This window comes from Oncorhynchus tshawytscha, linkage group LG13 (assembly GCF_018296145.1).
Source record: "Oncorhynchus tshawytscha isolate Ot180627B linkage group LG13, Otsh_v2.0, whole genome shotgun sequence".
Lineage (NCBI taxonomy): Eukaryota > Metazoa > Chordata > Actinopteri > Salmoniformes > Salmonidae > Oncorhynchus > Oncorhynchus tshawytscha.
This window is the reverse complement of record NC_056441.1, coordinates 86,619,490-86,642,037: the sequence shown is the minus strand read 5'-3', so window position 1 is coordinate 86,642,037 and position 22,548 is coordinate 86,619,490. Positions and strand designations below refer to the sequence as shown.

Genomic DNA, 22,548 nt, shown 5'->3' with positions numbered 1-22,548 from the left:
CACAACATTACAGCTGGAATTTCATTTGGCCAACAAAAATGTCAACAGAATGAAATCGTAAAAAAATAATAATAATCCAACAGGCTAGGCCTATACTGCAGCTATCAACAAAAAAGGAGAATGCCGACCCAACAAATGGGAGGGGGGGGGCAAACAGGCCTATAATAATAATAATAATAATAATAATAATTAATGACTAAACAATTGATAAATACGAAAAATACATGAACGGTAGAAAATTGCATCAAACCTGAATAGCGAGACGTAATCAAAAGGTAGCCTAGTGGTTAGAGTGTAGAGGCGGCAGGGTGGCCTAGTGGTTAGAGTGTAGAGGCGGCAGGGTGGCCTAGTGGCTTAGAGCGTTGGACTAGTAACCGGAAGGTTGTAAGTTCAAACCCCCGAGCTGACAAGGTACAAATCTGTCGTTCTGCCCCTGAACAGGCAGTTAACCCACTGTTTCCTAGGCCGTCATTGAAAATAAGAATTTGTTCTTAACTGACTTGCCTAGTTAAATAAAGGTTAAATAAAAAAAAGAATGAACTGGAACAAGGAGGTGTGTGTGTGTAATCATTTATTTGAATGGTACATCTCTAGTCTATTGATTCACTGGGGAAATAAAGATGTAGCCTAGGTCACAATACAGGTGAATGAATATTGAAGAGGAGTGTGTACCATGCGCATTGGGTTATTGAGCTTGATTTGGTTGATTTCACGAGGCTGTAGATGAAAAACAAATCGGTTTCCCTTCCGTTTGAGACTTATTGTACTGATCAACAGCTTTTACATAGAACAAACAATCTCTCATTTTATAGAAGTGTGTGCTGTCTCTTCAAAACCGATGAGTTCATTCTCACACACACACACTCTCTCTCTCTCTGAGGCTCGAGCAAAGACGACCATGACTGGGAGAGACGAGCGGCAGGGGAGACAAAGTTAATTAATTACGTTGTTGGTAAAAAATCTACTTTGAAATCAGCAATATTTTGCATTACGGTTAGCATGTTATCACAAACAAGGTCCTAGGGTAGTGAATAGATTTTTAGCTTCAGCTGTAAGCTAGTAAGGAAAGTTAGTCTACAGCACTGGAAGCTACCGGTATCTTCTTGCATTGTAAAGTGTAGTAATGGACATTGTTTTGTGAACAGTAATTAACACAACAGTAATTAACAGTTTAAATTTCTACATGCCATGTTGCATTATTTAAGTGGTGAAGCAGCCCAGACTCCCAGTGAGCGGTGAAGCAGCCCAGACTCCCAGTGAAGCAGCCCAGACTCCCAGTGAAAGCAGACTCCTAGTGAAGCCCCAGACTCCCAGTGAGCAGTGAAGCAGCCCAGACTCCCAGTGAGCAGTGAAGCAGCCCAGACTCCTAGTGAAGCAGCCCAGACTCCCAGTGAGCAGTGAAGCAGCCCAGACTCCTAGTGAAGCAGCCCAGACTCCCAGTGAGCGGTGAAGCAGCCCAGACTCCAGACTCCCAGTGAGCGGTGAAGCAGCCCAGACTCCCAGTGAAGCAGCCCAGACTCCCAGTGAGCGGTGAAGCAGCCCAGACTCCCAGTGAAGCAGCCCAGACCCCAGACTCCCAGTGAAGCAGTCCAGACTCCCAGTGAGCGGTGAAGCAGCCCAGACTCCCAGTGAGCAGCAGCCCAGACTCCCAGTGAGCAGTGAAGCAGTCCAGACTCCCAGTGAGCAGTGATGCAGCCCAGACTCCCAGTGAGCAGTGAAGCAGCCCAGACTCCCAGACTCCCAGTGAGCAGTGAAGCCCAGACTCCCAGTGAGCAGTGAAGCAGCCCAGACTCCCAGTGAAGCAGCCCAGACTCCCAGTGAAGCAGCCCAGACTCCCAGTGAAGCAGCCCAGACTCCCAGTGAAGCAGCCCAGACTCCCAGTGAAGCAGCCCAGACTCCCAGTGAAGCAGCCCAGACTCCCAGTGAAGCAGCCCAGACTCCCAGTGAGCGGTGAAGCAGCCCAGACTCCCAGTGAGCGGTGAAGCAGCCCAGACTCCCAGTGAGCAGTGAAGCAGCCCAGACTCCCAGTGAGCAGTGATGCAGCCCAGACTCCCAGTGAGCGGTGAAGCAGCCCAGACTCCCAGTGAAGCAGCCCAGACTCCCAGTGAGCGGTGAAGCAGCCCAGACTCCCAGTGAAGCAGCCCAGACTCCCAGTGAGCGGTGAAGCCTTTTTCATGTTCTGTTATTGAAAGTGTGTTGACGTTTTGGAATACCGTTCATGGAGAGCGATGGAGAGAGCTGAGGGGGCGGTAACCAGGGAGCGATGGAGAGAGCTGAGGGGGCGGTAACCAGGGAGCGATGGAGAGAGCTGAGGGGGCGGTAACCAGGGAGCGATGGAGAGAGCTGAGGGGGCGGTAACCAGGGAGCGATGGAGAGAGCTGAGGGGGCGGTAACCAGGGAGCGATGGAGAGAGCTGAGGGGGTGGTAACCAGGGAGCGATGGAGAGAGCTGAGGGGGCGGTAACCAGGGAGCGATGGAGAGAGCTGAGGGGCGGTAACCAGGGAGCGATGGAGAGAGCTGAGGGGCGGTAACCAGGAGCGATGGAGAGAGCTGAGGGGTGGTAACCAGGGAGCGATGGAGAAAGGAATCGATCCGTTTTAGCAACCGATCAATCCAACAACTTCACTAATGCAGACATGGAGAGTTGAGGGCAGATGAAATAGCTTGGGGGCAGAGACATGGAGAGTTCAGGGCAGATGAAATAGCTTGGGGGCAGAGACATGGAGAGTTCAGGGCAGATGAAATAGCTTGGGGGCAGAGACATGGAGAGTTCAGGGCAGATGAAATAGCTTGGGGGCAGAGACATGGAGAGTTCAGGGCAGATGAAATAGCTTTGGGGCAGAGACATGGAGAGTTCAGGGCAGATGAAATAGCTTGGGGGAAACTAAGAGCCACGTTCAGACTCATCTATACTGTCTACCCTCAGCAGCTGAACTCAGAAAGTGTGTGTGTTCTTTGAAAGCCTTCTCCCTGAGCCTCTTAACCTTCACCGTCTCCCATAATCCTCCAGCACTCCTCTGACCGTCGGTTGGGCGGCACCCAGACCAAGCATGGAATTAGGAAAATATTCAGTAAAATCCCACATAAAGGTATTTATATTCCTGTCATTGAAGATCAGTCTGACATGCTATTCCCTTACAGAGTGTGTAATTGACTTGTCCTATACGACACAGCAGTGTATTATCATATAGAGAGCATAAGGGTGGTACTGGAGGCAAAGAGAGGCGTTTTGGTGAGGAGCCAAATCTGTGTGATAATACATCATCTTATTCAGTACAAAATCAGACCAGATTAAATCAGGCACGCAAAGCAAGAGGATTAACCCCCTCCTCCTCCTTGGCTGGCAGATAACATGCTGGAGCTCAGGAATACATACAGGTCCTCTCTGCAGCTCCGTTGGTAAAAGCAAGGCTCTGGAAACGCCAGGGTAGTGGGTTCGATTCCAGGGACCACCCGTATGTAAATAATGGAGTCGCTTGGGATAAAAGCTTCTGCTAAACGGCATATATTAAATACTGTTAAATCCACTGTTAAATCCACTTCAAATCTGTGTAGGTGAAGGGGAGGAGACGGGTTAAAGAAGGATTTTTTAAGCCTTGAGACAATTGAGACATGGATTGTGTCTGTGTGCCATTCAGAGGGGGAATGGACAAGACAAAAATATATAAGTGCCTTTGAACAGGGTATGGTAGTAGGTACCAGGCGCACCGGTTTGAGAGTCCGCAGACCAGAAATACAGGGATAATTTAGAGACAAAACAGAGTTCTCCCAGGGGCCCCCAGAGCTAGCTGTACCACTAGAGATTCTGGGTTCGAGTCCAGGCTCTGTCCGCAGCCGGCCGCGACCGGGAGACCCATGGGGCGGAGCACAACTGGCGTGGGGAACCACCCATATGAAAACGTCTCCCTATGAGACAGCATCCACGGGGTTACAGCGGGTTCGCTGGAGAGGGAGGAGCCCAGACAGACGACGTGTTAAAAAAACATAACGGATGACTCTTTTCTCCCAGCATTCCACAGGGACCCGAGAACCAATCAGCACACTAGAAAATCAGGGGGGAGACAGTGTTTGGCTATGGAAAATGTCTATGGAAAAGTATCCATTGAGAGCATGCTAGTCACTGAGTAACAGTAAACCAATTACACTAATACAGTAGCACAACTGTCAGTAGCTCCAGACCCTGGGTGACAGGGGGAGCCCCCAGTGCATCAGGCCAGGAGACAGAACCTCTCTCTGGGGTTGGGTAGAGTCTGGTTCCCCTGGTGTCTCAGAACTGGGTGGTCAGCCCTGAAATAGCCCTGAGGGAGAGCCTCAAGGACACACCACCTTCTTCTCTGACAGAAACATCTGATGACAGCCCAGACACACAGACACACGGCCCAGACACACGGCCCAGACACACGGCCCAGACACACAGGCAGACGGCCCAGACACACAGGCAGACGGCCCAGACACACGGCCCAGACGGCCCAGACACACAGGCAGACGGCCCAGACACACAGGCAGACGGCCCAGACACACAGGCAGACGGCCCAGACACACAGGCAGACGGTCCAGACACACGGCCCAGACGGCCCAGACACACAGGCAGACGGCCCAGACACACAGGCAGACGGCCCAGACACACAGGCAGACGGCCCAGACACACAGGCAGACGGACACTAGGGCATATAGTCATTCAGAAGCCAACAAACACATCTTTATAAGCGACTCTATCACAGCTCCCCAGTGTCCCTCACTAAGACTAAAGGGCGTACAGACAGAACCCCATGCAGTGGTATATTTGGTGATTTGGAAAGTATAAATAACAATATAATCTCTCAGTATTTACAGTGTATTGCTAAAGCCTGGATTTAGACTGGCTGTTATTGAGCAGCAAAGAGAAAGTCCAACTCTGGGATTTCCTCTGGATGGAGAGGATCACTGGATCACAGGATTATATCAGAGGACTATGAGAGAGCTGTAGTGACTGGAAATGAACCACAGGAGTAAGTGATGGGGTGAAGAAAACACAGAGCTGAAACTCACTTGGCTGTGCAGTCCTCGTCATACTTAGTCTTCAGATCAAAGAGCTCTGCCTGAGTTGTTTCAAGAGCTGAAAAAAAGGCAAGAAACAACAGCTATTAGTCAGGCCAACGGTGTGTGTGTGTGACAGATACAGGACAGGTAGTGAATGGACTGGTAGATACCTGTCTGTAAGGCCTGGGCCTTGTGGTCAGCCTCAACCAGCTTAGAGGACATGGAGTTCTGGCTCTCCTGGAGCGTTCTGGAAACAGAGAGATGGAGGGATGGGGAGAGACAGAGAGAGATGGAGGGATGGGAGAGACAGAGAGAGATGGGAGAGACAGAGAGAGAGATGGAGGGATGGGAGAGAGAGAGAGATGGAGGGATGGGAGAGAGAGAGAGATGGAGGGATGGGAGAGAGAGAGAGATGGAGGGATGGGAGAGAGAGAGAGATGGAGGGATGGGAGAGAGACAGAGAGAGATGGAGGGATGGGAGAGAGACAGAGAGAGATGGAGGGATGGGAGAGAGACAGAGAGAGATGGAGGGATGGGAGAGAGACAGAGAGATGGAGGGATGGGAGAGAGAGAGAGAGATGGAGGGATGGGAGAGAGACAGAGAGAGATGGAGGGATGGGAGAGAGACAGAGAGAGATGGAGGGATGGGAGAGAGAGAGAGAGATGGGATGGAGAGAGAGATGGGAGAGAGAGAGAGATGGAGGGATGGGGAGAGACGGAGGGATGGGGAGATGGGAGAGAGATGGAGGGATGGGAGAGAGAGAGATGGAGGGATGGGAGAGACAGAGAGAGATGGAGGGATGGGAGAGACAGAGAGAGATGGAGGGATGGGAGAGACAGAGAGAGATGGAGGGATGGGAGAGACAGAGAGAGATGGAGGGATGGGAGAGACAGAGAGAGATGGAGGGATGGGAGAGAGACAGAGAGAGATGGAGGGATGGGAGAGAGACAGAGAGAGATGGAGGGATGGGAGAGAGAGAGAGAGAGATGGAGGGATGGGAGAGAGAGAGAGATGGGAGGGAGAGAGAGAGAGATGGAGGGATGGGGAGAGAGGAGGGATGGGGAGATGGGAGAGAGAGAGAGATGGAGGGATGGGAGAGACAGAGAGAGATGGAGGGATGGGAGAGACAGAGAGATGGAGGGATGGGAGAGACAGAGAGAGATGGAGGGATGGGAGAGACAGAGAGAGATGGAGGGATGGGAGAGACAGAGAGAGATGGAGGGATGGGAGAGACAGAGAGAGATGGAGGGATGGGAGAGAGACAGAGAGAGATGGAGGGATGGGAGAGAGACAGAGAGAGATGGAGGGATGGGAGAGAGACAGAGAGAGATGGAGGGATGGGAGAGACAGAGAGAGATGGAGGGATGGGAGAGAGACAGAGAGAGATGGAGGGATGGGAGAGACAGAGAGAGATGGAGGGATGGGAGAGAGAGAGAGATGGAGAGGATGGGAGAGGGATGGGAGATGGAGGGATGGGGAGAGATGGAGGGATGGGGAGATGGGAGAGAGATGGAGGGATGGGAGAGAGAGAGATGGAGGGATGGGAGAGACAGAGAGATGGAGGGATGGGAGAGACAGAGAGAGATGGAGGGATGGGAGAGACAGAGAGAGATGGAGGGATGGGAGAGACAGAGAGATGGAGATGGAGGGATGGGAGAGACAGAGAGAGATGGAGGGATGGGAGAGAGACAGAGAGAGATGGAGGGATGGGAGAGAGATGAGAGAGATGGAGGGATGGGAGAGAGAGGAGAGATGGAGGGATGGGAGAGAGAGAGAGATGGAGAGAGAGAGAGAGATGGAGGGATGGGGAGAGACGGAGGGATGGGGAGATGGGAGAGACAGAGAGATGGAGGGATGGGAGAGAGAGAGAGATGGAGGGATGGGAGAGACAGAGAGAGATGGAGGGATGGGAGAGACAGAGAGAGATGGAGGGATGGGAGAGACAGAGAGAGATGGAGGGATGGGAGAGACAGAGAGTGATGGAGGGATGGGAGAGACAGAATGAGAGATGGAGGGATGGGAGAGACAGAGAGAGATGGAGGGATGGGAGAGACAGAGAGAGATGGAGGGATGGGAGAGACAGATGGAGGGATGGGAGAACAGATGGAGGGATGGGAGAGATTTCTCAGAGTTTGGAGGGATGGGAGAGAGAAGACAAACCAGGGATGGGAGAGACAGATGGAGGGACAGAGAGAGATGGAGGGATGGGAGGGACAGAGAGATGGAGGGATGGGAGAGACATGGAGGGACAGAGAGAGATGGAGGGATGGGAGAGAGAGAGATGGGAGAGAGAGACATGGAGGAATGGGAGAGACAGAGAGACATAGAGAGATGGAGGAACAGAGCGAGATGGAGGGACAGAGCGAGATGGAGGAACAGAGAGAGATGGAGGAACAGAGAGAGATGGAGGAACAGAGAGAGATGGAGGAACAGAGAGAGATGGAGGAACAGAGAGAGATGGAGGAACAGAGAGAGATGGAGGGATGGGGAGAGACAGAGAGTGATCAACCATGAGTTACTGAATGCCATTTAGAATAAGACATTAGGTCAGAGAGTGAGAGTTACATCAGCCCAGACTCCCTTACAGTTTAATTCTATAATACCAAACATGGCTACTGTCAAAACTCCCGATTTTCTCACCATTTCTCATCCAGTTTTTTCCATAAATCGAACAAACTACAAACCACTTATCATTAGCAAGCTGGATTTGTCAGTAATGTGCTCCCTCTCTCCCCCCTCCTCCCTTATCTATCGATCTTCGTCTTCGTCAGAGTCATGTTTCAGAGGTCCATCCATATACTGCCCCTCTAATACAACACATATTCCTAGTAGATACTGTAACTCTCCTCTCTATATTCCTCGTAGATACTGTAACTCTCCTCTCGATATTCCTAGTAGATACTGTAACTCTCCTCTCTATATTCCTAGTAGATACTGTAACTCTCCTCTCTATATTCCTAGTAGATACTGTAACTCTCCTCTCTATATTCCTAGTAGATACTGTAACTCTCCTCTCTATATTCCTAGTAGATACTGTAACCCTCCTCTCTATATTCCTAGTAGATACTGTAACCCTCCTTTCTATATTCCTAGTAGATACTGTAACTCTCCTCTCTATATTCCTAGTAGATACTGTAACTCTCCTCTCCTCTCTATATTCCTAGTAGATACTGTAACTCTCCTCTCCTCTATATTCCTAGTAGATACTGTAACTCTTCTCTATATTCCTAGTAGATACTGTAACTCTCCTCTCCTCTATATTCCTAGTAGATACTGTAACTCTCCTCTCTATATTCCTCGTAGATACCGTAACTCTCCTCTCTATATTCCTCGTAGATACTGTAACTCTCCTCTCTATATTCCTAGTAGATACTGTAACTCTCCTCTCTATATTCCTCGTAGATACTGTAACTCTCCTCTCTATATTCCTCGTAGATACTGTAACTCTCCTCTCTATATTCCTCGTAGATACTGTAACTCTCCTCTCTATATTCCTCGTAGATACAGTAACCCTCCTCTCTATATTCCTAGTAGATACTGTAACCCTCCTCTCCTCTCTATATTCCTAGTAGATACTGTAACTCTCCTCTCCTCTCTATATTCCTAGTAGATACTGTAACTCTCCTCTCCTCTCTATATTCCTAGTAGATACTGTAACTCTCCTCTCCTCTCTATATTCCTAGTAGATACTGTAACTCTCCTCTCCTCTCTATATTCCTAGTAGATACTGTAACTCTCCTCTCCTCTCTATATTCCTAGTAGATACTGTAACTCTCCTCTTTTCTATATTCCTAGTAGATACTGTAACTCTCCTCTTCTCTATATTCCTAGTAGATACTGTAACTCTCCTCTCTATATTCCTCGTAGATACTGTAACTCTCCTCTCTATATTCCTCGTAGATACTGTAACTCTCCTCTCTATATTCCTCGTAGATACTGTAACTCTCCTCTCTATATTCCTCGTAGATACTGTAACTCTCCTCTCTATATTCCTCGTAGATACTGTAACTCTCCTCTCTATATTCCTAGTAGATACTGTAACCCTCCTCTCTATATTCCTAGTAGATACTGTAACCCTCCTCTCTATATTCCTAGTAGATACTGTAACCCTCCTCTCTATATTCCTAGTAGATACTGTAACCCTCCTCTCTATATTCCTAGTAGATACTGTAACCCTCTCTATATTCCTAGTAGATACTGTAACCCTCCTCTCTATATTCCTAGTAGATACTGTAACCCTCCTCTCTATATTCCTAGTAGATACTGTAACCCTCCTCTCTATATTCCTCGTAGATACTGTAACCCTCCTCTCTATATTCCTAGTAGATACTGTAACCCTCCTCTCTATATTCCTAGTAGATACTGTAACTCTCCTCTCCTCTCTATATTCCTAGTAGATACTGTAACTCTCCTCTCCTCTCTATATTCCTAGTAGATACTGTAACTCTCCTCTCCTCTCTATATTCCTAGTAGATACTGTAACTCTCCTCTCCTCTCTATATTCCTAGTAGATACTGTAACTCTCCTCTCCTCTCTATATTCCTAGTAGATACTGTAACTCTCCTCTCCTCTATATTCCTAGTAGATACTGTAACTCTCCTCTCCTCTCTATATTCCTAGTAGATACTGTAACTCTCCTCTCCTCTCTATATTCCTAGTAGATACTGTAACTCTCCTCTCCTCTCTATATTCCTAGTAGATACTGTACCTCTCCTCTTCTCTATATTCCTAGTAGATACTGTAACCTCTCCTCTTCTCTATATTCCTAGTAGATACTGTAACTCTCCTCTTCTCTATATTCCTAGTAGATACTGTAACTCTCCTCTCTATATTCCTAGTAGATACTGTACCTCTCCTCTTCTCTATATTCCTAGTAGATACTGTAACTCTCCTCTTCTCTATATTCCTCGTAGATACTGTAACTCTCCTCTCTATATTCCTAGTAGATACTGTAACCCTCCTCTCTATATTCCTAGTAGATACTGTAACTCTCCTCTCTATATTCCTAGTAGATACTGTAACTCTCCTCTTCTCTATATTCCTAGTAGATACTGTAACTCTCCTCTCCTCTATATTCCTAGTAGATACTGTAACTCTCCTCTCCTCTATATTCCTAGTAGATACTGTAACCCTCCTCTCTATATTCCTAGTAGATACTGTAACCCTCCTCTCTATATTCCTAGTAGATACTGTAACTCTCCTCTCTATATTCCTAGTAGATACTGTAACCCTCCTTTCTATATTCCTAGTAGATACTGTAACTCTCCTCTCTATATTCCTAGTAGATACTGTAACTCTCCTCTTCTCTATATTCCTAGTAGATACTGTAACTCTCCTCTCTATATTCCTAGTAGATACTGTAACTCTCCTCTCTCTGTAACTCTCCCTCTCTATATTCCTAGTAGATACTGTAACCCTCCTCTCTATATTCCTAGTAGATACTGTAACCCTCCTCTCTATATTCCTAGTAGATACTGTAACTCTCCTCTTCTCTATATTCCTAGTAGATACTGTAACTCTCCTCTCTATATTCCTAGTAGATACTGTAACTCTCATCTTCTCTATATTCCTAGTAGATACTGTAACTCTCCTCTCTATATTCCTAGTAGATACTGTAACTCTCCTCTCTATATTCCTAGTAGATACTGTAACTCTCCTCTCTATATTCCTAGTAGATACTGTAACTCTCCTCTTCTCTATATTCCTAGTAGATACTGTAACTCTCCTCTTTTCTATATTCCTAGTAGATACTGTAACTCTCCTCTTCTCTATATTCCTAGTAGATACTGTAACTCTCCTCTCTATATTCCTCGTAGATACTGTAACTCTCCTCTCTATATTCCTCGTAGATACTGTAACTCTCCTCTCTATATTCCTAGTAGATACTGTAACCCTCCTCTCTATATTCCTAGTAGATACTGTAACCCTCCTCTCTATATTCCTAGTAGATACTGTAACTCTCCTCTCTATATTCCTAGTAGATACTGTAACCCTCCTCTCTATATTCCTAGTAGATACTGTAACTCTCCTCTCGATATTCCTAGTAGATACTGTAACCCTCCTTTCTATATTCCTAGTAGATACTGTAACTCTCCTCTCCTCTATATTCCTAGTAGATACTGTAACTCTCCTCTCTATATTCCTAGTAGATACTGTAACTCTCCTCTCTATATTCCTCGTAGATACTGTAACTCTCCTCTCGATATTCCTAGTAGATACTGTAACTCTCCTCTCTATATTCCTAGTAGATACTGTAACCCTCCTCTCTATATTCCTAGTAGATACTGTAACTCTCCTCTCTATATTCCTAGTAGATACTGTAACTCTCCTCTCTCTATATTCCTAGTAGATACTGTAACTCTCCTCTCTCTATATTCCTAGTAGATACTGTAACTCTCCTCTCTATATTCCTAGTAGATACTGTAACTCTCCTCTCTATATTCCTAGTAGATACTGTAACTCTCCTCTCTATATTCCTAGTAGATACTGTAACTCTCCTCTCTATATTCCTAGTAGATACTGTAACCCTCCTCTCTATATTCCTAGTAGATACTGTAACTCTCCTCTCTATATTCCTAGTAGATACTGTAACTCTCCTCTCTATATTCCTAGTAGATACTGTAACCCTCCTTTCTATATTCCTAGTAGATACTGTAACTCTCCTCTCCTCTATATTCCTAGTAGATACTGTAACTCTCCTCTCCTCTATATTCCTAGTAGAACTATATTCTGTAGATACTGTCCTCTCTATATTCCTAGTAGATACTGTAACTCTCCTCTCCTCTCTATATTCCTAGTAGATACTGTAACTCTCCTCTTTTCTATATTCCTAGTAGATACTGTAACTCTCCTCTCCTCTATATTCCTAGTAGATACTGTAACCCTCCTCTCTATATTCCTAGTAGATACTGTAACTCTCCTCTCCTCTATATTCCTAGTAGATACTGTAACTCTCCTCTTCTCTATATTCCTAGTAGATACTGTAACTCTCCTCTCCTCTATATTCCTAGTAGATACTGTAACTCTCCTCTCCTCTATATTCCTAGTAGATACTGTAACTCTCCTCTCTATATTCCTAGTAGATACTGTAACTCTCCTCTCTATATTCCTAGTAGATACTGTAACTCTCCTCTCCTCTATATTCCTAGTAGATACTGTAACTCTCCTCTCCTCTATATTCCTAGTAGATACTGTAACTCTCCTCTTCTCTATATTCCTAGTAGATACTGTAACTCTCCTCTCCTCTATATTCCTAGTAGATACTGTAACTCTCCTCTCCTCTATATTCCTAGTAGATACTGTAACCCTCCTCTCTATATTCCTAGTAGATACTGTAACCCTCCTCTCTATATTCCTAGTAGATACTGTAACTCTCCTCTCTATATTCCTAGTAGATACTGTAACTCTCCTCTCTATATTCCTAGTAGATACTGTAACCCTCCTTTCTATATTCCTAGTAGATACTGTAACTCTCCTCTCCTCTATATTCCTAGTAGATACTGTAACTCTCCTCTCCTCTATATTCCTAGTAGATACTGTAACCCTCCTTTCTATATTCCTAGTAGATACTGTAACTCTCCTCTCCTCTATATTCCTAGTAGATACTGTAACCCTCCTCTCTATATTCCTAGTAGATACTGTAACTCTCCTCTCCTCTCTATATTCCTAGTAGATACTGTAACTCTCCTCTCCTCTCTATATTCCTAGTAGATACTGTAACTCTCCTCTTTTCTATATTCCTAGTAGATACTGTAACTCTCCTCTTCTCTATATTCCTAGTAGATACTGTAACCCTCCTCTCTATATTCCTAGTAGATACTGTAACTCTCCTCTCCTCTCTATATTCCTAGTAGATACTGTAACTCTCCTCTCCTCTCTATATTCCTAGTAGATACTGTAACTCTCCTCTCCTCTCTATATTCCTAGTAGATACTGTAACTCTCCTCTCCTCTCTATATTCCTAGTAGATACTGTAACTCTCCTCTCCTCCATATTCCTAGTAGATACTGTAACTCTCCTCTCTATATTCCTAGTAGATACTGTAACTCTCCTCTCTATATTCCTAGTAGATACTGTAACTCTCCTCTCCATATTCCTAGTAGATACTGTAACTCTCCTCTCTATATTCCTAGTAGATACTGTAACTCTCCTCTCTATATTCCTCGTAGATACCGTAACTCTCCTCTCTATATTCCTAGTAGATAACGTAACTCTCCTCTCCTCTCTATATTCCTAGTAGATACTGTAACTCTCCTCTCCTCTATATTCCTAGTAGATACTGTAACTCTCCTCTCTATATTCCTAGTAGATACTGTAACTCTCCTCTCTATATTCCTAGTAGATACCGTAACTCTCCTCTCTATATTCCTAGTAGATAACGTAACTCACCTCTCCTTCTCTGCATAGTCATTGTGGAGCTGGACCTGTTTCTCCTGGACCAGGTTCTCAGCCTGGTTCTTCAGGGACTGCTCATAGTCCCGGATCTTCTCCTTCAGGGCTTTAATAGTCACCTCTAGACCAGGAGAGAGAAGACACCATGAGAGAGAGAGGGGAGGAAAGAGGGAGGGTGAGAGAAGACACCATGAGAGAGAGGGTGGAATACATTAAGATGTCCCTTGATGAAAGGAATATTACAAACAGGATTCACCCTAGCTTGAAACTAAAAGGCCAATCGGGTGATCAACCCGAGGGATTTGAAATCCCCAAAATATTCCTTCCCTTAGAACACATGAACAGGTGACTATCCCAGGAAATAAAGGAAATGAGCACTCTGTTTCTGCATAAAACCAGCTGATATTTACTGACGGGACATGAACAGGATCACCTTTATCAGATACCCCATACCCCTGCTGAGGGATGTCTGGCTGGCTGTACTGATACCCCTGCTGAGGGATGTCTGCTGTCCCCATACCCCTGCTGAGGGATGTCTGGCTGGCTGTACTGATACCCCATACCCTGCTGAGGGATGTCTGGCTGGCTGTGCTGATACCCCATACCCTGCTGAGGGATGTCTGGCTGGCTGTGCTGATACCCCTGCTGAGGGATGTCTGGCTGGCTGTGCTGATACCCCATACCCCTGCTGAGGGATGTCTGGCTGGCTGTGCTGATACCCCATACCCTGCTGAGGGATGTCTGGCTGGCTGTGCTGATACCCCATACCCCTGCTGAGGGATGTCTGGCTGGCTGTACTGATACCCCATACCCCTGCTGAGGGATGTCTGGCTGGCTGTACTGATACCCCATACCCCTGCTGAGGGATGTCTGGCTGGCTGTGCTGATACCCCTGCTGAGGGATGTCTGGCTGGCTGTACTGATACCCCATACCCTGCTGAGGGATGTCTGGCTGGCTGTACTGATACCCCATACCCTGCTGAGGGATGTCTGGCTGGCTGTACTGATACCCCATACCCTGCTGAGGGATGTCTGGCTGGCTGTACTGATACCCCATACCCTGCTGAGGGATGTCTGGCTGGCTGTACTGATACCCCATACCCTGCTGAGGGATGTCTGGCTGGCTGTACTGATACCCCATACCCTGCTGAGGGATGTCTGGCTGGCTGTACTGATACCCCATACCCTGCTGAGGGATGTCTGGCTGGCTGTACTGATACCCCATACCCTGCTGAGGGATGTCTGGCTGGCTGTGCTGATACCCCATACCCTGCTGAGGGATGTCTGGCTGGCTGTGCTGATACCCCATACCCTGCTGAGGGATGTCTGGCTGGCTGTGCTGATACCCCATACCCCATGCTGAGGGATGTCTGGCTGGCTGTACTGATACCCCATACCCTGCTGAGGGATGTCTGGCTGGCTGTACTGATACCCCATACCCCTGCTGAGGGATGTCTGGCTGGCTGTGCTGATACCCCATACCCTGCTGAGGGATGTCTGGCTGGCTGTGCTGATACCCCATACCCTGCTGAGGGATGTCTGGCTGGCTGTACTGATACCCCATACCCTGCTGAGGGATGTCTGGCTGGCTGTGCTGATACCCCATACCCTGCTGAGGGATGTCTGGCTGGCTGTACTGATACCCCATACCCTGCTGAGGGGGATGTCTGGCTGGCTGTACTGATACCCCATACCCCTGCTGAGGGATGTCTGGCTGGCTGTGCTGATACCCCATACCCTGCTGAGGGATGTCTGGCTGGCTGTGAGAGGAAACCACAGAGGAAAAGCGGGTGTAATAGGTGGATGTCTGAGAGGGCAGGGCGAGAAAGATTGAGAGCAATGCTGATCGTTGGATTTGATTGAGAGTTCTCAGCACTGTGCACAAAGTGAGTGATTTAAACCCCATTCTCCCTGTTCTGACACACAATCAATACCAGGGAGTTCTTTCAGAGCCCTCCTACCCGGCCACTGTTTAACACCTTGCTGGGATCAATGTCAACTGCTGAGGGGTTCTCTGTCTGTGTGTGTGAGGAGGGGACGGGGGGCTCTCTATCTCTGTGTGTGTGGGGGGGGGGGGATTCTCTGTCTGTGTGTGTGAGAGGGGTTCTCTGTGTGTGTGAGAGGGGTTCTCTGTCTGTGTGTGTGAGAGGGGTTCTCTGTCTGTGTGTGTGAGAGGGGTTCTCTGTCTGTGTGTGTGAGGGGGGAGTTCTCTGTCTGTGTGTGTGAGGGGGGGCTGTCTAGTCAGTCTGAAAGGATAAAGGATTAGGAAGTGGAATAATCAATAGCGGAATAGAACGCTGCTGCTATCGAGGTGTTCAATTAACTGTCTCACCCTCCCTCCATCGCCCCCTTCTCCTCTTCACCCCCTCCTCTTCACCTCCCCCTCTCCTCTTCACTCCTCTCCCCCTCTTCACCCCTCTCCTCTTCACCCCCCTCCCTCTCTGGCTCCCCCCCCACTCAGGGTTTCTAGATACTCCACTGTGTCTGGCACAGCTCTTTCCTTCCTCCTCCCTCCGTTGTATTGGTTTGTGAGAGAGTGAGTGGTGTTGAGACTCACCCTGGTTCTTGACCTCGGCAAACTCTTTGTTGTAGTCCTCTAGAGTCTCTCTGAGTTTGAGGTTCTCTGTCTCGATGTCGTGCATCCGCTGGAGCTTCAGCTGTAACTGCTGACCCAACTCCAGTACAGGGACGGGGTCTGAGAAAACACACACACTACGTTACACACACACACACACACACAACGTTACACACTCACACTACGTTACACACACACTACGTTACACACACACTACGTTACACACACACACACACACACACACACAGGGAGCTAGCTAGTGTGGGAAGTGTTCTCCTGTTGAGAAACAGCAGTTAGCTACAGTCATCCACCCTATTCTACTACGCTGTAGTGCTGAGAGAGCGAGAGAGAGATGTCTCCCACGCCAATAAAGCCCTTTTGAATTGAGAGCGCAACAGAGAGGAAGCATTTCGTACGACCAACGACACGGGTGATTCCCAATGTGCCGCTAGTGTAAGTCAGAGTTGAGTTGCGGATCAGCGTTGTCTGTTGCTCTGATAAAGTGGGGCTTGTCAGTCAGTCTGATTCTCACTGGTGGGGGGCGGGTGGGGGACGGGCGGGTCGGGGACGGGTGATTGACAGGCGTAAAGTAGGACGTGACGGGAGAGTGATGCACATCATCCCCGCAAAATGAGCAATGTGTGTGTGTGTAACGTAGTGTGTGTGTGTGTGTGTAAGGTTCTGTAAATGTCCAGGCCTCAACACACAACACCCACTCCAACAAGCTATCCAGGCTGTATCACAACCAGGCGTGACTGGGAGTCCCACAGGGCAGCGCACATTTGGCCCGGCGCCATCTGGGTTTAGCCGGTATAGACCGCCATCTGGGTTTAGCCGGTATAGACCGCCATTGTAAATAAATAAAAATGTGTTCTTAACTGACTTGCCTAGTTTAAAAAATTATAATAATAATAATTATTATTACTTTGAAAGAGCATGTATGAAATGACCTCATTATCGCGGGTCAAGTTAAGAACAGCACAGCCAGGGTTGGGACAGACATTTTCATCACAGTGAACTACACCTACAACAGGCCTAAAGCATAGAAATATAGCAGAGAAAGAAATGGTGCTGGGAATGACCTGTCTTCCCCCAGGATGAAATATAGTTCTACAGCTTTGTCTTCCCCTGTTGGTGCTGATGAGCCTGTTTCTATGGATGAGGGAGCAGTCTGAACAGCATGTCACCGACCTGAGTGGATGAAGGCCTGGTACTACACACAACCATCTCCTCTCTTACCTTGGACATCTATATCCTCTCCTCTCTTACCTGGGACATCCATGTCCTCTCCTCTCTTACCTGGGACATCCATGTCCTCTCCTCTCTTACCTGGGACATCCATGTCCTCTCCTCTCTTACCTGGGACATCCATGTCCTCTCCTCTCTTACCTGGGACATCCATGTCCTCTCCTCTCTTACCTGGGACATCCATGTCCTCTCCTCTCTTACCTGGGACATCCATGTCCTCTCCTCTCTTACCTGGGACATCCATGTCCTCTCCTCTCTTACCTGGGACAACCATCTCCTCTCCTCTCTTACCTGGGACATCCATGTCCTCTCCTCTCTTACCTGGGACAACCATCTCCTCTCCTCTCTTACCTGGGACAACCATCTCCTCTCCTCTCTTACCTGGGACAACCATCTCCTCTCCTCTCTTACCTGGGACAACCATCTCCTCTCCTCTCTTACCTGGGACAACCATCTCCTCTCCTCTCTTACCTGGGACAACCATCTCCTCTCCTCTCTTACCTGGGACAACCATCTCCTCTCCTCTCTTACCTGGGACAACCATCTCCTCTCCTCTCTTACCTGGGACAACCATCTCCTCCTCTCTTACCTGGGACAACCATCTCCTCTCCTCTCTTACCTGGGACAACCATCTCCTCTCCTCTCTTACCTGGGACAACCATCTCCTCTCCTCTCTTACCTGGGACATCCATGTCCTCTCCTCTCTTACCTGGGACATCCATGTCCTCTCCTCTCTTACCTGGGACAACCATCTCCTCTCCTCTCTTACCTGGGACAACCATCTCCTCTCCTCTCTTACCTGGGACAACCATCTCCTCTCCTCTCTTACCTGGGACAACCATCTCCTCTCCTCTCTTACCTGGGACAACCATCTCCTCTCCTCTCTTACCTGGGACAACCATCTCCTCTCCTCTCTTACCTGGGACATCCATGTCCTCTCCTCTCTTACCTGGGACATCCATCTCCTCTCCTCTCTTACCTGGGACAACCATCTCCTCTCCTCTCTTACCTGGGACAACCATCTCCTCTCCTCTCTTACCTGGGACAACCATCTCCTCTCCTCTCTTACCTGGGACATCCATGTCCTCTCCTCTCTTAGCTGGGACATCTATCAATCTCTTACCTGGAACATCTATCAATCTCTTGTAGACGTTCAAGAAGGAACCTTCTGCTTCTTTACTTCTTTTGCTCAAGGCATCGATCTGAAAGGAGGATAGGATTAGAAGATGAGAGGAGAGGATGAGAGGAGAGAGAAGAGACGATGAGAGGAGAGGATGAGAGGATAAGATTAGAGGAGAGGAGGAGAGAGAAGAGACGATGAGAGGAGAGGATGAGAGGAGAGAAGAGACGATGAGAGGAGAAGATGAGAGGAGAGAGAAGAGACGATGAGAAGAGAAGATGAGAGGAGACGATGAGAGGAGAGGATGAGAGGAGAGAGAAGAGACGATGAGAGGAGAGGATGAGAGGATAAGATTAGAGGAGAGGATGAGAGGAGAGAGAAGAGACGATGAGAGGAGAGGATGAGAGGAGAGAAGAGACGATGAGAGGAGAAGATGAGAGGAGAGAGAAGAGACGATGAGAGGAGAAGATGAGAGGAGAGAGAAGAGACGATGAGAAGAGAAGATGAGAGGAGACGAGGAGAGGATGAGAGAGGAGAGGATGAGAGGATGAGAGGATGAGAGAGGAGAGGATGAGAGAGGAGAGGATGAGAGGAGAGGATGAGAGGAGAGGATGAGAGGAGAGGATGCTAATAGCACTGCTTCGTTTTGGAGTGTTCCATGTGTGGAGACAGGTAGTCTAGTGGTTAGAGGAGACAGGTAGTCTAGTGGTTAGAGGCAGGTAGCCTAGTGGTTAGAGGAGACAGGTAGTCTAGTGGTTAGAGGCAGGTAGCCTAGTGGTTAGAGGCGGCAGGTAGCCTAGTGGTTAGAGGAGGCAGGTAGTCTAGTGGTTAGAGGCAGGTAGCCTAGTGGTTAGAGGGGCAGGTAGCCTAGTGGTTAGAGGAGGCAGGTAGCCTAGTGGTTAGAGGAGGCAGGTAGCCTAGTGGTTAGAGGAGGCAGGTAGCCTAGTGGTTAGAGGAGGCAGGTAGCCTAGTGGTTAGAGGAGGCAGGTAGCCTAGTGGTTAGAGGAGGCAGGTAGCCTAGTGGTTAGAGGAGGCAGGTAGCCTAGTGGTTAGAGGGGGCAGGTAGCCTAGTGGTTAGAGGGGGCAGGTAGCCTAGTGGTTAGAGGAGGCAGGTAGCCTAGTGGTTAGAGGAGGCAGGTAGCCTAGTGGTTAGTGGCAGGTAGCCTAGTGGTTAGAGGAGGCAGGTAGCCTAGTGGTTGGAGGAGGCAGGTAGCCTAGTGGTTGGAGGAGGCAGGTAGCCTAGTGGTTGGAGGAGGCAGGTAGCCTAGTGGTTGGAGGAGGCAGGTAGCCTAGTGGTTAGAGGAGGCAGGTAGCCTAGTGGTTAAAGGCAGGTAGCCTAGTGGTTAGAGGAGGCAGGAAGCCTAGTGGTTAGAGGAGGCATGAAGCCTAGTGGTTAGAGGAGGCAGGAAGCCTAGAGGTTAGAGGAGGCAGGTAGTCTAGTGGTTAGAGGAGGCAGGTAGTCTAGTGGTTAGAGGAGGCAGGTATTCTAGTGGTTAAAGGCAAGAAGCCTAGAGGTTAGCGGAGGCAGGAAGCCTAGAGGTTAGAGGCAGGAAGCCTAGAGGTTAGAGGCAGGAAGCCTAGTGGTTAGAGGCAGGTAGCCTAGTGGTTAGAGGCAGGTAGCCTAGTGGTTAGAGGCAGGTAGCCTAGTGGTTAGAGGCAGGTAGCCTAGTGGTTAGAGGCAGGTAGCCTAGTGGTTAAAGGCCTAGTGGTTAAAGGCAAGAAGCCTAGAGGTTAGCGGAGGCAGGAAGCCTAGAGGTTAGAGGCAGGAAGCCTAGAGGTTAGAGGCAGGTAGCCTAGAGGTTAGAGGCAGGTAGCCTAGTGGTTAGAGGCAGGTAGCCTAGTGGTTAGAGGCAGGTAGCCTAGTGGTTAGAGGCAGGTAGCCTAGTGGTTAGAGCATTGGGTCAGTAACCGAAAGGTTGCTGGATCGAATCCCCTGAGCTGACAAGGAAAAATCTGTCTTTCTGCCCCTGGACAAGGCAGTTAACCCACTGTTCCCCGGTAGGCCATCATTGTAAATAAGAATGTGTTCTTAACTGACTTGTCTAGCTAAATAAAGGTTAAAGAAAAAATAAATGTACAAAAATAATGCTGTTGATCTCTATTAACTAGTAGTTGTTTCTACTCCACACACTGTTCAGATGTTAATCTGATGACTGAAGTCTTTCTGTTGCTAACCATGTCTGTCTGGGCCTGCCATGTAAAACGCACCACAATGACCTCAGTTCACAGCTGCCCTCAGCCATGCCACACAGCCATGGCCACACACACACACACACACACACACACACACACACACACACCAGGGTTTCCGTTGGCTGGTACATGCAGGCTTTAGGCAAAACATTTTTAACAAAAGCTGATCAATACAATTTTTCCCAGACAAAATTGTCCCCAACACAACAACAAAAATCCATCGCAAAATAGTGCTTTCTATCCTCTGGTGACCCACACCAGTCTGTGCGCGTAACTCTGGTGACCCACACCAGTCTGTGTGCGTAACTCTGGTGACCCACACCAGTCTGTGCGCGTAACTCTGGTGACCCACACCAGTCTGTGTGCGCTCCTCTGGTGACCCACACCAGTCTGTGCGTGTGCGTAACTCTGGTGACCCACCTCTGGTGACCCACACCAGTCTGTGTGCGTAACTCTGGTGACCCACACCAGTCTGTGTGCGTAACTCTGGTGACCCACACCAGTCTGTGTGCGTAACTCTGGTGACCCACACCAGTCTGTGTGCGTAACTCTGGTGACCCACACCAGTCTGTGTGTAACTCTCGTGACCCACACCAGTCTGTGTGTAACTCTCGTGACCCACACCAGTCTGTGTGCTCCAACGTCAAAAGTCAAGGTGTCTGAATACCTTTTCGAATGTACAAATAAACAAACTTAAATATCACATTTACATAATTATTCAGAACCTTTACTCAGTACTTTGTTGAAGCACCTTTGCCAGCAATTACAGCCACAATTCTTTTGGGTATGACATTACAAGCTTTGCACACCTGTATTTGGGGAGTTTCTCCCATTCCTCTCTGCAGATCCTCTCAAGCTCTGTCAGGTTGGATAGGGAGTGTTGCTGCACAGTTATTTTCAGGTCTCTCCAGAGATGTTCAAAATCGGGTTCAAGTCCGGTCTCTGGCTGGGCCACTCAAGGACATTGAGGCGTTTTGTGACCAAGCTTTAACTTCGTGACTGATGTCTTGAGATGTTGCTTCAATATATCCACATACGTTTCTTTCTTCATGAAGCCATCTATTTTGTGAAGTGCACCAGTCCCTCCTGCAGCAAAGCACCTCCACAACATGATGCTGCCAACCCCATGCTTCACGGTTGGGATGGTGTTCTTTAGCTTGCAAGCCTCCCCCTTTTCCTCCGAACATAACGATGGTCATTATGGCCAAACAGTTCTATTTTTGTTTCATCAGACCAGAGGACAGTTCTTCAAAAAGTACGATCTTTGTCCCCATGTGCAGTTGCAAGCCATAGTCTGGCATTTTTATGCCGGTTTCGAAGCCGTGGCTTCTTCCTTGCTGAGCGGCCTTTCAGGTTATGTCGATATAGGACTCGTTTTACTGTGGATATAGATACTTTTGTGCTTGTTTCTTCCAGCATCTTCACAAGGTCCTTTGCTGTTGTTCTGGGATTGATTTGCACTTTTCGCACCAAAGTACCTTCATCTCTAGGAGACAAAACGCGTCTCCTTCCTGAGCGGTATGACGGCTGCGCGGTCCCATGGTGTTTATACTTGTCTGTACAGACGAACGTGGTACCTTCAGGCATTTGGAAATTGCTCTCAAGGATGGACCAGACTTGTGGAGGTCTACAATTTTTTTTTCTGAGGTCTTGGCTGATTTCTTTTGATTTCCCCATGATGCCAAGCAAAGAGGCACTGAGTTTGAAGGTAGGCCTTGAAATACATCCACAGGTACACCTCCAATTGACTCAAATGATGTAAATTAGCCTATCAGAAGCTTCTAAAGCGTGGAATTTTCCAAGCTGTTTAAAGGCAGTCAACTTAGTGTATGTAAACTTCTGACCCACTGGAATTGTGATACAGTGAATTATAAGTGAAATAATCTGTCTGTAAATAACTGTTGGCAAGATTACTTGTGTTACGCACAAAGTAGATGTCCTATCAGACTTCCCAAAAATATAGTTTAACAAGAAATTTGTGGAGTGGTTGAAAAACGAGTT

The 22,548-nt window shown here is 47.9% G+C and overlaps 1 protein-coding gene across 1 annotated transcript in view; it reads right to left on the bottom strand.

Moving 5' to 3' along the window:
- cux1b (cut-like homeobox 1b) overlaps positions 1-22,548 on the bottom strand; it is a 149,959-nt gene that overhangs the window by 76,788 nt on the left and 50,623 nt on the right. The window contains exons 4-8 of the mRNA XM_042296471.1: positions 18,358-18,436; positions 15,969-16,106; positions 13,409-13,532; positions 5,190-5,266; positions 5,029-5,095 (exon numbers count right to left, since the gene is read on the bottom strand). Coding sequence (XP_042152405.1) covers positions 5,029-5,095; positions 5,190-5,266; positions 13,409-13,532; positions 15,969-16,106; positions 18,358-18,436 — 485 coding nt within the window. The remainder of the gene's footprint in view (positions 1-5,028; positions 5,096-5,189; positions 5,267-13,408; positions 13,533-15,968; positions 16,107-18,357; positions 18,437-22,548) is intronic.